At 53.3% G+C, this 16,896-nt stretch overlaps 1 protein-coding gene across 2 annotated transcripts in view; it reads right to left on the bottom strand.

The window, feature by feature from the left end:
• SEPTIN9 (septin 9) overlaps nucleotides 1-16,677 on the bottom strand; it is a 211,500-nt gene extending 194,823 nt beyond the window's left edge. Inside the window, exon 1 of one of the 2 annotated variants that reach the window (XM_003913501.3) lies at nucleotides 16,533-16,677. In XM_003913501.3, coding sequence (XP_003913550.1) covers nucleotides 16,533-16,551 — 19 coding nt within the window. In that variant the 5' untranslated portion in view covers nucleotides 16,552-16,677. Of the gene's footprint in view, nucleotides 1-3,423; nucleotides 3,549-16,532 lie in introns of those variants that run through there. The other variant, XM_021928040.2, reaches the window with a different exon arrangement.
• Between the last annotated feature and the right edge of the window lie 219 nt (nucleotides 16,678-16,896).

Here is a 16,896-nt window from a genome sequence, read left to right as displayed (position 1 = left end):
TGGCCCCAGGCTCCTCTTTGACCTGCGTCTCCCTCCTCCCCCTCCCCTGCTCCACCGCAGCCCCTCTGGCCTCCTTGCTGTTCCTGGAAGGCACCAAGCTTGCTCCCAGCTCAGTCCTTTCACTGCTGGCTCCTTCATGTCTTCCCAATCTCAACTCAGCTGTCATCATCTCTGGGACCCCTCACCACTCATTCCAAAGCAGCCATCAGTCACTTTCTACGCAATCACCTTATCTTAATTCTCGGCATAGTTCTTAGTCCTATTTTGACAGTTTTCTGGAACTGATGAATTCATTGATTCTCTGTTTCCTTCTACCGCAGGTACACTCCAAGAAAGAAGAGTCCTTGTTTGCTCACTGCTGTGCCCTAGTGCTTGTCACAGCACCTGGCATACAGCAGGTGCTCAGTAAATATATTTTTAAAAGAAAGAACAACTGGAAGGAGCCTGAAAGAACGACTGGCTTGTGCCAACAGTTCATCTTCAACTTCTTTAGATGGGATGGAGACCATCGCCATGCAACCACGGTTCTGCCGAGCCGGTGTGGTGGCTGATGGCAGGTGTCAGTTTGACTGGATTAAGGGATGGCTGGTAATGCTTTGCTTCTGGGTGTGTCTCTGAGGGTGTTTCTGGAGGAGATGGGCATGTAAGTTGGTGGGCTGAGTGGTAAAGATCCTCCCTCACTGTGGATGACACCATTCCATGGCCAGACAAACAAAAAGGCAGAGAAAAGGTGAATTCCTCTCTTTCTCCTGGAGCTGGATGTCTTCTTCTCCTGCCCTTGGACTTAGAACTCCCAGTTCTCGGCCGGGCGCAGTGGTTCACGTCTGTAATCTCAGTAGTTTGGGAGGCCAAGGCGGGCAGATTACCTGAGGTCAGGAGTTCAAGACCGGCCTGGCCAATATGGTGAAACCCCATCTCTACTAAAAATACAAAAACTAGCTGGGCGTGGTGGTACATGCCTGTAATCCCAGCTACTCGGGAGGCTGAGGCAGGAGAATTGCTTGAGCCCGGGAGGCGGAGGTTGCAGTAAGCCAAGATTGTGCCATTGCACTCCAGCCTGACTGACAGAGCAAGCAAGACTGTCTCAACAACAACAAAAAAATAAAATAAAAATAACTCCCAGTTCTCCAGCAGTCTCCCAGGCTCTCAAGCCTTTGGCCTTGAACTAAGAGTTACACCAACAGCTTCCCAGATCTGAGACCCGCACACTTGGACTGAGCCATGGTACTGGCTTTCCTGGGTCTCCAGCTTGAGGACAGCCTTCTGTGGTACATCTTGGCCTCCACAATGGCATAAGTCAATTCCCCTAACAAATTCCTTCCTATCTATCTATCTATATTTCTATCCATCTATCTGCCTATCTACCCACCCATCCATCACCTATCTTCTATCTATCCATCTATTATCTATCTAATCAGTTTATCTGTCTGCCTGTCCATCTGTCATTTCTATCTATCTATCTATCTAATTATCTATCTACCTATCATCCATCTATCATCTGTCTATCTTTTTTTTCTTTTTGAGGTAGAGTCTCACTTTGTCGCCTAGGCTGGAGTGCAGTGGTGTGATCTAGGCTCACTGCAACCTCCAACTCCCAGGTTCAAGCGATTCTCGTGCCTCAGCCTCCCGAGTAGCTGGGACTACAGACACGCACCACCATGCCCAGCTAATTTTTGTATTTATAGTAGAGATGGGGTTTCACCATGTTATCCAGGCTGGTCTCGAACTCCTGGCCTCAAGTGATCCACTGGCCTCAGCCTACCAATGTGCTGGTATTACAGGTGAGAGGCACTGCACCCAGCCTATCATCTGTCTGTCTGTTTGTCTGCCTGTGTGTGTCTGTCTATCTGTCTGCCTGGCTATCTATCTGTCTGCCTGTCTATCATCTGTCTATCCATTTGTCTGCCTGTCTGTCTATTTGCCTGTATGTGTCTGTCTGTCTCTATCTCTCTGTCTGCTTGTCTATCTAGCCATTTGTCTGCCTGTTTATCTTTCTGCCTGTCTGTGTCTATCTGTCTGTATCTGTCTGTCTGCTTGTCTATCTAGCCATCCATCCATCTATCTCCTTTTGGCTGTCTCTCTGGAGAGCCCTGGCTGATACAGATGGTGCTTTGGTCAGCTCAGGCTGCCATCCAGATTACCATGGAGGGAGTGACTTAAACACCAGACATCGAGGCCTCTCTTCTTGGCTTGTAGCCACCTCCCTGCTGTGTTCTCCGGTCATTTTTTCTCTGTTTACAAGCGAGGGGGGAAGAGAGATCTCTGGTGTCTCTCCCTCTTCTTACAAGGACACCAATCCTATTAGATTAGGGTCCCACCCTATGACTTCATTTAACCTTAATTACCTCCCTAAAAGCCCTATCTTCAATTACAGCTGCATTGGGAGTTAGGGCTTCAATGCAGGAATTCAAGGGGGAGGGCACAGTTCAGTCCATAACAAATGGGAAACCATGTTCATGACCAAACTCCCCAGAAGATACGGTCCATCAGCATCGCCAGTGATTGCAAGCAAAGACCAAAGAGGAAAGGGGCCTCCGTGGGGGTGGCGGCTGATGCCAGGAACAAGGTTCCTCTTCCTAGCTAACAGTGGGGAAGTGAGGCCGGCTGCAGATGCCATTCCGGGTGGGAAGAGAGGGGGGCTTCTCTTTGCACATCCTGTGCAGGTCCTGGCCTGATCCCCCTCCGTGCCTCCCACTTCTCGTGCCCTCCTTTGTATGGGAGAAATGCCGACCTCTGCTGGCTCAGGTGTCCAGGACCCCAGGCCTGCTGGCTTTGGGCTGGGTTCAACCAATGATAAGCTGGGGAGGAGTCTGGGAGGTGGGAGCCAGGGAGGGGCGGGAGCTCTCCACTTCCTCTGCCTAAGAGGGCGTCTCCAGCAGGAGGGTTGGTCCTTTGTGTAGTTCCAGCTCCTGCCAGAGTCCCACCTTTGTTTGGGCTCCCAGCAGCTGACTCTGGCCCCTGGACTCTGGTCACAGGCCTTCCTCCCTCTCATCCCCTGACCTAGGGCTGGTGGTGGCACCCTGCTGCCAATCTCCAGGTCACCCCCACAATGCAAAGAAATCTTCCTCTGCCTGCATGGGTCCCTCTCAAGGCACCAAGAAGGGCCCTAACCACATGTCCACGGGGTCAAACATTTTTTGTAAAATTTACAAAATGGAAAATATTTTCCCTACGATCAATTAACATCCCCGTTCATTTCCAGTCTTGAGTTCCTGCCCGTCACATTTTCTCTCGTGTGAGGTGGAAACGGAGGCTTGCTGCCATGTGGGGGCTCCTGCTAAGGAGAAGTTGAACTGGAAAGATATTTAGTTTGGCTTTAGTCGGGTTATATTTATGTAGTTCCCATTTATTTCCATGTATAGTTCAGTTAATGCTCGCTATCCCGGTGCGGAAATGGATTCCAGGAATACTCGCTCCGCTCACCGTTCCAATTCCATCTACCGCGCAGAATCAAAAATCACAAGACACGAACATATCCTGCGGTGCCTGGCGCCGGAAAAATGTGCGCAGTGGAGAGAAGCAAGATTTGAAATGCACAGGTCCAGAAGCAAATCTGTGGAAAATTACTCCCATCACCAGAGGCGAAGTAGTAAGCAAAGGATTCAATTCCTTCAATGTGGAGTCAAAACAGAAAAGTCTCTCTGGACAGAAATAATTAGCAATATCCCCCACTTTCCTCCCTCGTTCTTTTTTTTTTTTTTCGAGACGGAGTCTCGCTCTGTCGCCCAGGCTGGAGTGCAGTGGCCGGATCTCAGCTCACTGCAAGCTCCGCCTCCCGGGTTTACGCCATTCTCCTGCCTCAGCCTCCGGAGTAGTTGGGACTACAGGCGCCCGCCACCTCGCCCGGCTAGTTTTTTGTATTTTTAGTAGAGACGGGGTTTCACCGTGTTAGCCAGGATGGTCTCGATCTCCTGACCTCGTGATCCGCCCGTCTCGGCCTCCCAAAGTGCTGGGATTACAGGCTTGAGCCACCGCGCCCGGCCTCCTCCCTCTTTCTTGATGGAAATCACACTAAAAAAAAAAAAAAAAAAAAAAAGGGTTTACCAGAACTCCTGTGTTTCTTGAACAAAAAAATTGCAGCAGCACCACCAACTCCGTGTTGACCGCCACTTTTGTATACATCCCAACTACCAAAATAAAAATGAAATTTGATCAACTAGGGAGATTAATTTGCTTTATTTATTTATTTATTTTTTGAGATGGAGTCTTACTCTGTTGCCCAGGCTGGAGTGCAGTGGCATGATCTTCGCTCCCTGAAACCTCTGCCTCCTGGGTTCAAGCCATTCTCCTGCCTCGGCCTCCCAAGTAGCTGGGATTACAGGCGTGCACCATCACACCTGGCTAATTTTTTATATTTTTGGTAGAGACGGGGTTTCACCATGTTGACCAGGCTGGTCTCAAACTCCTGACCTCAAGTGATCTGCCCATCTCAGCCTCCCACAGTGCTGGAATTACAGGCATGAGCCACCACGCCCGGCCTTTTTTTTTTTTTTTTTTTTTCTTTTTGAGACAGGGTCTCAGTCTCTCGCCCAGACTGGAGTGCATTGTCATGATCATGGCTCACTGTAGCCTCAACCTCCTGGGCTCAAGCAATCCTCCCACCTCAGCCTCCTAAGTAACTGGGACTGCAGGTGTATGCCACCATGCCCTGCTAAGTTTTGTATTTTTAGTAGAGATGGGGTTTCACCATGATGCCCAAACTGGTCTTGAACTCCTGGCCTCAAGTGATCCTCCTGCCTTGGCCTCCCAAAGTACTGGGATTACAGGCATGAGCCACTGTGTCCAGCCTGATTAGTTTTCTATTCTCAAAATAGAAAACGATATTACAAAGTCATCATATTGAAGAAGTAATGCCAAAAATGTGGGAGAAATATAACTTTGGAGCTATGACAGGTAACTTGACTGATACTCTTTTGCATGTAGTGATGTTTGTGATATTTAACAGCTGCTTATAATTTATCATTTGTTGTTATTTGATTTCTCGAAATTCTGAGTGAATCATTGCATCCATACCTTTAGAAGGCTGCATGAGTCCACACGACTCTGATCTCCTGCCGATTGCCTCTCTGTTCCCTGTCCGGCCTTCACCTCTCCGATCCTCTGTGTAACAAGCTCCCTGCCTTTCAGTCCTTCTGTTCTAAATGCTCAGGTGGACCAGGCAGTGTGGCTCCCGCCTGTAATCCCAGCACTTTGGGAGGCCCAGGCAGCAGGATCACATAAACCCAGGAGTGCAAGACCAGCCTGGGCAACATAGTAAGACCCTGTCTTTACAAAAAAAAAAAATACAAAAATTAGCAGGGTGTGATGGCACATGCCTGTAGCTCCAGTACTTTGGGAGGCTGAGGCAGGACTGCTTGAGGTTGGGAGTTCGGGACCAGCCTGGGCAACAAAGCAAGACCCTGTCTCTACAAAAAATAAAAAAAAATTAGGCCGGCATATCGTGTGCACCTATAGTCCGAGCCACTTGGGAGGCTCAGAAGGGAGGATTGCTTGAGCCCAGGAGTTCAAGGCTGCAGTGAGCCGTGATCACGCCACCGCACTTCAGCTTGGGCGACAGAGTAAGACTTTGTCTTGGGAAAAATAAATAAATAAATTAATTAATTAATTAATACTCAAGTGGTTTCCATTTCCTGGTTAGACCCCATTACATCCCCCACGAACAAACAGTATGCATGAGAATGGTGAGTAGATGAACAGGGCAGGGTCAGTGGGCCAAGAGGAAGATCACTTATCACACGGAGAACGACCAGTGGTCAAAAACTGCCGACCATGGCCGGGCCTGGTGGCTCATGCCCTTAATCTCAGCACTTCGGGAGGCCGACGCGAACCTATCACCTGAGGCCAAGAGTTGGAGGCCAGCCTGGCCAACATAGGGAAACCCCGTCTCTACTAAAAATACAAAAATTGGCCGGGCGTGGTGGCATGCGCCTGTAGTCCCAGCTACTCGGGAGGCTGAAGCAGAATTGGTTTAACCTGGGAGATGGAGGTTGCAGCGAGCCAGGATCGCACCACTGCACTCCAGCCTGGGCGATAGAGCGAGACTCCATCTCAAAAAATAAAAACAATAAAAACTGCAGACGCCAACAAGGAAGAGCCACAGGACAATACCCCAGGATGCGGGAAAAGGTTATGCCAGCCTTGGATCCCTTCTGTTTAATGGGTACCCCAGTCACCAAAAGGATAGATGCATTTCACTCGACCTTTATCCAGCCATCGGAGTATAACACAGGGATGTGCCATAGAGAGAGATGGGGACCAATAGGTAGAGGGATGATGGGGAGGACGACCGAGGCAAGAGGAACAAAACGGGGACTGCAGAGGGTAGGTGGCAGGAGCCTGAGGGTTCCAGAAGAAACTGCTGCACAAGTAACGAGCCAGCAGGGTGAGTGACAGCCAGGAGAGGTGGCCCAAGAAAACAGAGACATCTCCGGGGGCACAGATGCATCTTGAGGGGCCGAGGAAGAGATGGGGAAGGGGTGGCTCTGTGGAGCCCCCGGCATGACTGCCAGTGGTGAAAAGGAATCAAAGACCTCAACAAGGGGATGACTTTTCAAACAAGGAAGCACTGGGCCTTCTCAGGGGCACCAGCAGACTGAGGGCAAATGGCATTCCGTTCATTAAACTCTTAATAAAATGTCGAGGTAAGAACACTTGTCCGGTTTTGGGGGCAATCCCAGAAATACCAGAAAAGGGACTCATCATGCGCAATCTTTTCTTAATTACCTGGAGAAATGTATGGTTACCTAAGACAGAGAAAGGTAGCCAAAGCAAGTGGAGGCCAGGCACAGTGACTCATGCTTGTACTCCCAGCGCTTTGGGAGGCTGAGGCAGGAGGATCGCTTGAGGCTGGAAATTCAGTACCAGCCTAGGCAACAACAAAGCAAGACCCTATCACTACAAACACAAACAAAAAAATTTTTTGAGATGGAGTTTCACTCTCGTTGCCCAGGCCGGCGTACAATGGCACCATCTCGGCTCACCGCAACCTCCGCCTCCCCGGTTCGAGTGATTCTCTTGCCTCAGCCTCCTGAGTAGCTGGGATTACAGGCATGCGCCACCACGCCTGGCTAATTTTGTAGTTTTAGTAGAGACAGGGTTTCTCCGTGTTGGTCAGGCTGGTCTCGAACTCCTGACCTCAGGTGATCTGCCTGCCTCAGCCTCCCAAAGTGCTAGGATTATAGGCATGAGCCACTACGCCTGGCCACTACAAAAATTTTTTCAAAATTAGGCAGGCATGCAGTGCACACCTGTAGTCCCAGCTACACGGGAGGCTGAGAAGGGAGGACCAATTGAAACTGGGAGGTTGAGACTGGGAGGTCATGATCATGCCACTGCACTCCAACCTGGACAACACAGCAAGACCCTGTTTAATAATAATAATAATAGATAATGCAAGTGAGTATAAGAATGTATTTATTTATTTAGAGATGGAGTCTCGCTCTGTCACCCAGGCTGGAGTGCAGTGGCGCAATCTCAGCTCACTGCAAGCTCTGCCTTCCAGGTTCACGTCCTTCTCCTGCCTCAGCCTCCCGAGTAGCTGGGACTACAGGTGCCCACCACCACGCCCAGCTAATTTTTTGTATTTTTAGTAGAGACGGGGTTTCACCATGGTCTCAGTCTCCTGACCTCATGATCTGCCTGCCTCAGCCTCCCAAAGTGCCGGGATTACAGGCGTGAGCCACCGCTCCCGGCCCTAAGAATTTATTTTATCCCAGCACTTTGGGAGGCCAAGGCGGGCAGATCACGAGGTCAGAAGATCAAGACTATCCTGGCTAACACGGTGAAATCCCATCTCTACTAAAAAAATACAAAAAATTAGCCGGGCTTGGTGGCGGGCGCCTGTAGTCCCAGCTACACAGGAGGCTGAGGCAGGAGAATGGTGTGAACCCAGGAGGCAGAGCTTGCAGTGAGTGGAGATCGCGCCACTGCACTCCACCCTGGGCGACACAGCGAGACTCCATCTCAAAAAAAAAAAAAAGAAAAGAATTTAAGACAGCAAGCTCTAGGGTTGAAGCCAGTCTCCACCTAGCCCTGGGCCCAAAGCTATAAGTATGGCTACTTATAAGTAACATCTTTACTCAGGACACCACCCTTCAAGGGCCCAGACCCACACCACCAAGGAGGAGCGTCCATACCAGCAGCTGGGGAGAGGATGGTCCCCTACATGATGGAATGTCCACTCTGAAGAACTGTTATAGTGATAATCATGAAATCCATGCCTGAGATCTAATACCAAGTGAAAAGAACAGAATTCAATAACATTCATTCTATGGGGAGTATGCAACTCTGAAAATATATGCCTTTCATAATTAAATCAAATCCTATCTCATGTTCCTGTGCAAACAAGCACTGAATGGAACACAAAAGAAATGTTACAGTCAATGATTGTTGAAGTTTTCCTTTCAATTTCCTGTTCATGTTGTTTGGCAAAAAGTAATACAGAAAACTGACAACAAAAAGCAAAAGAGAAAGAAGGGATACAGCGTATAGCTTAGATTGCTTTCCTTAAAAAATTAAATAGTAATAATAATAAGCATAGGCCGGGTGTGGTGGCTCACGCCTGTAATCCCAGCACTTTGGGAGGCCAAGGTGGGCAGATCACCTGAGGTTGGGAGTTCGAGACCAGCTTGACCAACATGGGGACACCCTGTCTGCACTAAAAATACAAAATTAGCTGGGCGTGGTGATGCAGGCCTGTAATCCCAGCTACTTGGGAGGCTGAGGCAAGAGAATCACTTGAACCCAGGAGGCGGAGGTTGCAGTGAGCTGAGATCGCGCCATTGCACTCCAGCCTGGACAATAAGAGCGAAACTCCATCTCAAAAAAAAAAAAAAAAAAAGCATAATGCAAGCTGGGCGCGGTGGCTCATGCCTGCAATCCCAGCACTTTGGGAGGCCGGGGCGGGTGGATCACCTGAGGTCAGGAGTTTGAAACCAGCCTGGCCAACATGGTGAAACCCATCTCTACTAAAAATACAAAAATTAGCCGGGCATGGTGGCATGTGCCTGTAATCCCAGCTATTCAGGAGGCTGAGGCAGGAGAATTGCTTGAACCCAGGAGGCAGAGGTTGCAGTGAGCCAAGATTGAGCCACTGCACTCCAGCCTGGGCAACGGAGTGAGACTCCATCTCAAAAACAAAATAAAACAAAACAAAACAAACAAAAGAAGCAGCATAATACAAAGGCCTAGCAGTTAAAGCGTTAACCCCCAGCTACCAGGAAGGCTCTGTTATCCAATGACTCATCACCCCAGCCGAGGTCAGCCACACCTTGGGTCTCTGATGCTGGAGGCAACATGATGCCAACATTGGCGAGAAATCCACCTCCGCCTCCCCACCCCTCGATGCCGGCCTCTGTGTGCACTTGCAGCTGTTCCACGACCGGTGCCTCCACGGTGTCTACGCCACCGGCTCACCTCCCAGCAATAACCCGACAGCCCGACACCTCTGTAGACCCTGTGACTACAGAGCTGAAGTCCCCTGTTATTAGTGGGTTTTGCAGACAACCCTCCAAATCCCTCTGGGTTGAGTTAGTCAAGTCCTTAACAAGCTAGAAGATGACAGGGGTTGGATGTAACCCACTTCCAAGTGGCTTGGGTTACACGGACATTATTCCCCTGCTGGGATCTGATTTGGGATGGAAACAGGAGCCATAGTTTACGGGAAGGCTGTGAAAGGAAGCCCCGGCCCCAGGATGCGGATCAGGTTGATCTGCCGCACAAGGCCCGGGGGCGGCCCACCCGCCTGCTCTGCCCAGCCCTTCCTGGTAACCACACGCACCCGGGGCCCATCTCAAACCTGGCAGGCAACGCTGCTGCTCCCATCTCAGCCACTGCCCCAACACGCCTGGCCTGGCCAGGACAGGTGCCCAGGCATGGCATTCAGGGACGTCCTCGGCTTCCGGGGCCCAACCCCTGGTTCCCAGGTGCAGCACTGGGAAAAGCAGAGGGCCCCGGCCATGGCATAGGCCTCATCACAGGTCCTTTCCGCAGCCTGGGAGGAGCCAGACCTCTTTAGGAGCCAGACAGAGAGCAATGCACCCACCTGGGCAGAGACTGAAGCCACACCCCCTTTGAGAAAAGATGGCACTCCTGCCTGGACCCCTTCTCTGAAACCCCAGGCCAGGGTGGGGTAGGAGTCAGCGAGAGAGTCCAGTGCTCCAGAGCGTTTCTGGCCCTCTGCGCCCCCTAACCCAGCACTTCTGGGGACCCACACACGCAGAGAAGAGTGGCCATCCAGGGTTCCTCTCACCCCGACACAAAGGCCACTGAAGGCCCGGGGCCAACGCTGCTCTGAGGATGACAAGGATGACAAGCGACTTGGGTTCCTGCCAGAGACAGCAGGCAGCCTGGGTCTAAGGGCCGCCCAGTGACTTGAAGCTGGGATCATCTTACATTCCCTGCGCCACTCCTGTTTCCTGTCCTGGAGGTTTTCAGGCTGCCAACAGTCAGGCTTTGGAGAACCAGGTCAGATTAGGCTGAGAACAAAGCTCAGCTGTCACAGAGCTGCGGAGAGGCCATTGGTAAGCAGTGCCTGGGAGCCGCCCTCCCCTGCCAGCAACAGCTCAATGACTCCCTTCCCAGGGGCTGTGAATGGACCTGCACCCGGGGTGGGGTCAGGGAGATAGGCAGAGAGAAACTGGGCTGGGAGTAGAGAGTGCCATGCTCCACTCTGGAGACCCACGGCCAGGCCACCCTGCAGAGCTGGTGCCCAGAGCCTCCAGGGTGCACCAGAGGAGGCAAACAGAGCCTGACACTCAGCAGCGCCCGGCAGATGCTTCTGGAATGAATGACCAAATCCACATGGAGAGTTGAAATGGCCTAGGAACCTCAGGGAGACAAGCAGCTCACAGCTCAGCAGGGCCGCTCCAGTAGAGCAGGCCAATGTCAGGCCTCCTGGCAAAATTCCCGGGACACGGGCACAACTGTTGCATCAGGAAAGGGGCAGAGGTGACCAGCCCATCAGCCATGGGGGCACTTCACTGTCCCCACAGAAGCTCGTCACCCACAGGCCTGGGTGCCACACAATCCCCATGCCTGGCATCACGATGGCTCCCCACCAGGGCCCTGCACCCACCGTGACTGACTCCCTTTGGTCAGCGATTCCAGATCACCATGACCTGGCAGTTGCCGTCAGGCCTGCCTGGCTAAGGGCTCTCCTGGAGACTGAGCCACTTCACACAGTGAAGTGAGCCACTGGGCCACAGAGCTGTGTGCTGTGTACAAGCCCCGAGGGCTTCACCCAGGCATTGGCACCCACTGATCCCCATAAATCCCTGGCAACCGCCTAGAGCTGGGACGTTTCCAAGGTAATGGCTCCAACAAACAGAGGCGCAGGAACCCAGCGTGTCACCTCCCTCCTCACCCCAAAGGTTCACACCCCTAGGGGCCTGGAGCCTCTCTCTGGAGCCCCTCCTACCCTAAAGCCAGTGGGATCTGCCCGGGAACTGCCATCATCACCCCCAGGCCAGGCCTGCACTGATGTGTACTGAACTTTCCTTATCAGGTCCATCTTAGGCAAACTTCGGAGCCCACGCAAGGCTGCCTGTGGACAAACACTGGGGCGGAAACCTCTAGGTCCCAGTCCCATGGGACTGTCAGGGCTGCCTGGGATGGGGGGCAGGAGAGTGTCAGAGGAGGGCAGCCCAAGGACCGGGTAGGGGGTGGGCAGTGTCCCCTTCCATGGGTCCTCAAGTGAGATGTCCTCTGCAAACACGCACCTGGGACCTCCGAGCAGAGGGTTGGCTCCCATGTCACCTGGACCTGGACTCCAGACCACTGCCCCGAAGTGGCAATCCTGGGTCCCCCTGTGCCTGTCCTGGCTTGAGTTGGTCCCACTTGTGGGGGGCGGTTCCAGAAAGAAGGTGGACTGTCGCAAACTCAATGCCCTGCTGCCAGGTGCCTCGCCCTCAGCTATCAGAACCCCTCTGGGCAGGCCGGGGAGATCTGACGGGCAAGTGCCTGCGATTGGCGTGAGCGGGCAGGGCAGGTGGCCCCTGCCTGGGCATGCCTTCCTATCTTTGCAACAGACTAGGGAGAGGGCTGGCCCCAGGACTTAGGCTCAGCCAGCTGTCTCACAACTGGGGGGCCTCGGCGGAGGACACAAGTCAGACAGAGCCACAGACTAACTATAAGAGGTGGCTTTTTCTCTCCAGCCCAGGTCCCCTGAATGTGCCAGGGCAGACAAGCGTGGACGTGAGGAGGCAAGAGGCAGCGAGGACAGGCACGGAGACGGGGTTGGGGGAGAAGAGGAAGAAACCCTGGGCTTGTGCCCTTCCCATGGTTGCCTGGCACCAGGTTAGTGCCTGGCAAAGTGTTCTCTGGGGAAGTGTTCTCTGAGGGTGCAATTCCTTGCCCTTCCCGTAAGTCAGCTCCTGGGGCACTGGGTGGGTGTCCACCATGGCGAGCCAGCGTACTGAATCACAACAGAAGCTGCTTCCTCTGCGGGTGCAGCCTCCCTCCCTGCTCAGGACTCAGAAGTCATGACAGCATAGAGCTTTTGAATCATGGCTGGTGCCCCTTCAGGAATCTCCTGAAAGCCACAGAGAAACTCCAGAGTGGCCGGGCACAGTGGTTCCTACCTGTAATCCCAGCACTTTGGGAGGCTGAGGCAGGTGGATCACCTGAGGTCAGGAGTTCTAGACCAGCCTGGCCAGTATGGTGAAACCCCGTCTCTACTAAAAAATACAAAAATTAGCTGGGCACGGTGGCACGCATCTGTAATCCCAGCTACTCAGGAGGCTGAGGCATGAGAATTGCTTGAACCCGGGAGGCAAAGGTTGCAGTGAGCCGAGATTGCACCACTGCATTCCAGCCTGGGCAACAGAGTGAGACTCCATCTCAAAAAATAAAAAATAAAAAAAGAATCCCCAGAGTCATTCCCAAGTGCCAGTGGGGGTGCCATGCAACCTCAGTTCCGATTCTGTGGCTCATGGGCCCTGGGTAAGTCCTCCTGCCACTGCCACACACAGAGTTTCCAGGGGAGCCTGGGAATAACAGCAAGTTCCATGTGACCTAGTATGCAAAGGGAGTCCCAAAACTCAGAACCCAGAGAACCGGGGGGTACAGTGCAGCTGGCTCCAGTGCTGACGGGCTGGGGGAGAGACCCTGCACCATACTCTGACTGCAGTAAGGGAAGATCATGGAGGCTCCTGGAACATCCTAGCAATGGCGTAACCCCAGCCTTCTCCATCCTCCTGCTGTCAATGACAATCACGATCACGACAGCAGCTAACAGGTCACAGAGCAGGCATTTCTCAGCTTTTTCAAATATGAACTCGTTTAACCTTTACAACAACATAGCACTGTCCCATTTAACAAATGAGGCAGGCTGGGCGTGGTGGCTCACGCCTGTAATCCCAACACTTTGGGAGGCCAAGGCAGGCAGATCACGAGGTCAGGAGTTCAAGATCAGCCTGACCAACATGGTGAAACCCCATCTCTAGTAAAAATACAAAAATTAGCTGGGCGTGGTGGCGCACTCCTATAATCCCAGCCACTCAGGAGGCTGAGGCAGGAGAATCACTTAAACCTGGGAGGCAGAGGTTGCAGTAAGCTGAGATCATGCCATTGCACTTCAGCCTGGGCAACAGAGTGAGACTCTGTCTCAAAAAAAAAAAAAAAAAGAAAAGAAAAGAAAAACACACACACACACAAACAAATGAGGCAAATGAGATGCATGAGGTGAGAACCTTGTGCCACAGGGAGAGGCGCAGCCCGGTGAGATTTAATCCCAAGGGGTTGGCGGCTCTGAGTCCCCAAGTGTAACCACTGGACCACACTGCCTGTAGACTACCACTATCTCCAACTCACTAGAAGGCCAGGTGAGGCACATCAGGAAAGCCTGGAGCAGCAGTGGAGCTGCCAGAGAGAGCCTGTCCCCAGTGTCCCCCTAGATCCCGCAGCTGCCCCGTGTGGGCCCTTGCTGCCTTCCCCATTGGACAAGACCTTCTTACAGATGGGGTCTCATGACGTCGCCCAGGCTGGAGTGCGGTGTCTGTTTCCGGGTGCTGTCATAGTGCTGCAGCCTCGAACTCATGGGCTCAAGCAATCCTCCTGTCTCAGTCTCCTGAGTAGCTGGGACTACAGGTGTACCTGGCCAAGTCCCTTCTTATTCTCCACTACTCAAGACTTCTTCCTCAAGGCCCAGCTCAATCTCACCTCTCCCTAAAACCTCCGGGGCTGTAGTATTTGGAGGATGAACTGCTCAGGAGGGAAGGGTGTTAATGAGCTAGTGTCTCACCCTCATCCTGACTCCCGGTGAGAATGTAAGTTCTCTGCAAGCAAGGACTACATCTCATTATCATTCTGTACCCACTCAGACCTGGCCGTGTGTGCCCAACACATAAAGTGTGTTCGATGACTGTGTACAGACGCACGGTACTTGAGATTGCCCCAACACATCCTTCTAAAATATTTTTCCTTTTCAGAGGCTCGTGAGTGTTCAAACCAGCTCTACCAGGAACAACATTATGGTCATTCAGTTTATTCTGAAGCCCATATACAGGTCCAGAAGTAATAATCCCGCTCAATCTAGATGAAAAAATAAAAACCTTCCTGTTGTCCTTGGATTGTCAGAGCCTAGGAAGATTTTCAACATCTTTTGCTGCTTTCCTTAATTTCATGGTGTTGACGGCTGTTGAGGGGTCAGCCTGACTCCTGCAAGTGCCCCTACCTGGAACAGGGCTGCTACCAAGAGAGCTCCAGGACACTCAGAATGAGGGCAAGAGGCCACCTTCACCATCAGCCCCCACCAGTCTGACCCCATACGACTGCAACACAGTGACCCAGCACACCTTGGGCCACTGCCAAGCAGGGAGCAAACCAGAAATGGTCTGAGTCCTCCCTTCCCCCATCCTCAGAGGGGCCCGCCCCTTTAGGTAAACACAAGGAGCCACCGAGGCTGCTTTACAAGAGCTGGTTCCTGCTCCCCCGACAAACTCTACTTCCACCTACTGCAAAAGGTTCTGTCCTTTTATAAAAAAAGAAACCCAGTGAGAGGTGGCGTAGGTGTGGAAGAGAGGAGAAAGGGACAAGTGATGGTCTCCCCGTCTCCAAATAAGCCGCAGGTGCAGAGACTCCAAGCCTGCTTCAGGGTCCTTCCGGCATCTGTGCAGGAGGAGGGTCTCCGCAGAAAAAGCCCAGGACCCACGACCTGGGAGGACCCTGGTCACCCCCACTGTCTGGACCCACCAGTGGGAGATGAAGTGTAAGAAACCAAGGGCAAAGGGCCCTCCCTAGGCGGGCTAGAGATCCCCAGGAAAGGGCCGTGCACCGCGCGATCCCCACAACCATCTCAAGTATTTGGAGCATGTTAGGGAGGAAGCCCCAGTGCCAAAACCAAGCATGTGCCACCTGGAAGCCCGCTCCCGCCCACCAGCACACCAACCCACCCACGCTCCTGACAGAGCTGTGCCTGGGGTGTGGAGAGGGCCATGTTGTTTGCAACAACCGGGTGAAAGTTGAAATTCTAAGCTACTGACCCAGAAGGGAATTTTCGGGGAAGTTCTTCGTAATCCTCTTTGAGACAAGGTATTCTTTATCACTCATTTGGTTCCTAAATATGGAAAGCCAGAGGAAACCGACAATGGCCCAAAGGCAGGGGGATGGCCGCGATGACTCCTTCACCTCCAACTAAGGCCCATGATTCTGTCCTTCATAGGTCCTTGGCAGACAACTTTCTATTCGAATGAATTAAAGGAGGAACATTAAACAGAGGGTTTCTAGAGTTAGAAGAGGAGACGCTGTTTATAATTTGAGGACTGAGGAGGACAAAGGATCCTGCCTGCCTCGGTCCTTTGGAGAAAACCACAAAGGAAAAAAAAAAAAAAGGAAAGGAAAAGACAAAGAATGAAGATCTGAATTTCCCTTAACCTGCCCATGCGGCCTCGGTGTGCCCATCTGTGAAATGGAACTTCAGAGTGCCAGAGCGGGAGCCTCTTATGAAGGCTCCTGAACCGGCTCATGGTGAGGCCCAAGTGAGGCCCCCTCCGCCTGCTTAAGGCGGGCCCTGCTAGGGTGGAGTGCGGATGTCAGCCGCGGGCGTCCTGAGCGCAAAACACGAACCCGAGTCGCCAAGTTTGGGCGCTGCTGGACAGTCCCATCTGGAGGCCGTCCCGTGCCCCAAGGATGCTGCGGCCTGGATCACCAGCCCTGGAGGCTGAACCCAAGAACACCCCTCCACCCAGCCCCCACCCCATCCACCCACACAGACGCACCAGGGACCCAAAGCACCCGGCCGACCTGGAAAGTCAGGGATTCCTGCGAGGGTACAAGGGGCGAGGAGGAGGGAGCGTCCCACAGGGCAGCCCCTCAGACACTCGAGCGAGGGCTGGAGACAGCGCAGGGGACGTTCGGCTCAGGTCAAAAGTGGCCCGACAGCGGCCCTGTCCTGGGAGAAATTCGACCTGCGGTGTGCCCGCCGCGGGGACTCGCTCAGCTCCGCGGGCGCCTCGCCACTCCCGGCCGCAGGCGCTCAGGTGAGCAGGGCTGGTCCCGGGACACCGACCCCTTCCCACCCCGGGCGCGAAGCCCACCTGAGTAAGACTTCTTCATGGTGCCGCCGTGGCCGCCGTTCCCAGGAAAGTGTGGCGGCGAGGCCGCGGGGCGCGGGCTCCCAGGGCGCTAATCCCGGGCCGGGAGTAGGAAGGAGGGAGGAGGGGGCGGCCCGCCGTCTGGTGTGCACGGACCCGGCCCCGCCCCAGCCCCGCCCCAGCCCCGCCCCTCCTCGGAGATGCGCATAAAACCCCGGCCCAGCTGGCTGTGGTCCCGCCTCTACACCGCCCCTGCCCCGCCCCTTGAAGGTGCGCGCCGAGCCCCGCCCCCTCCCACCCCTGCGCGGCGCTGCACCTGGCGGAGCGGGGCTGGGTGGCGCCGGGCCTGGGAGGGGGCGCCCCCGCG

This window comes from Papio anubis, chromosome 17 (assembly GCF_008728515.1).
Source record: "Papio anubis isolate 15944 chromosome 17, Panubis1.0, whole genome shotgun sequence".
Lineage (NCBI taxonomy): Eukaryota > Metazoa > Chordata > Mammalia > Primates > Cercopithecidae > Papio > Papio anubis.
Note: the sequence above shows the minus strand (reverse complement) of the source record. Positions and strands in the feature narration are given on the sequence as shown.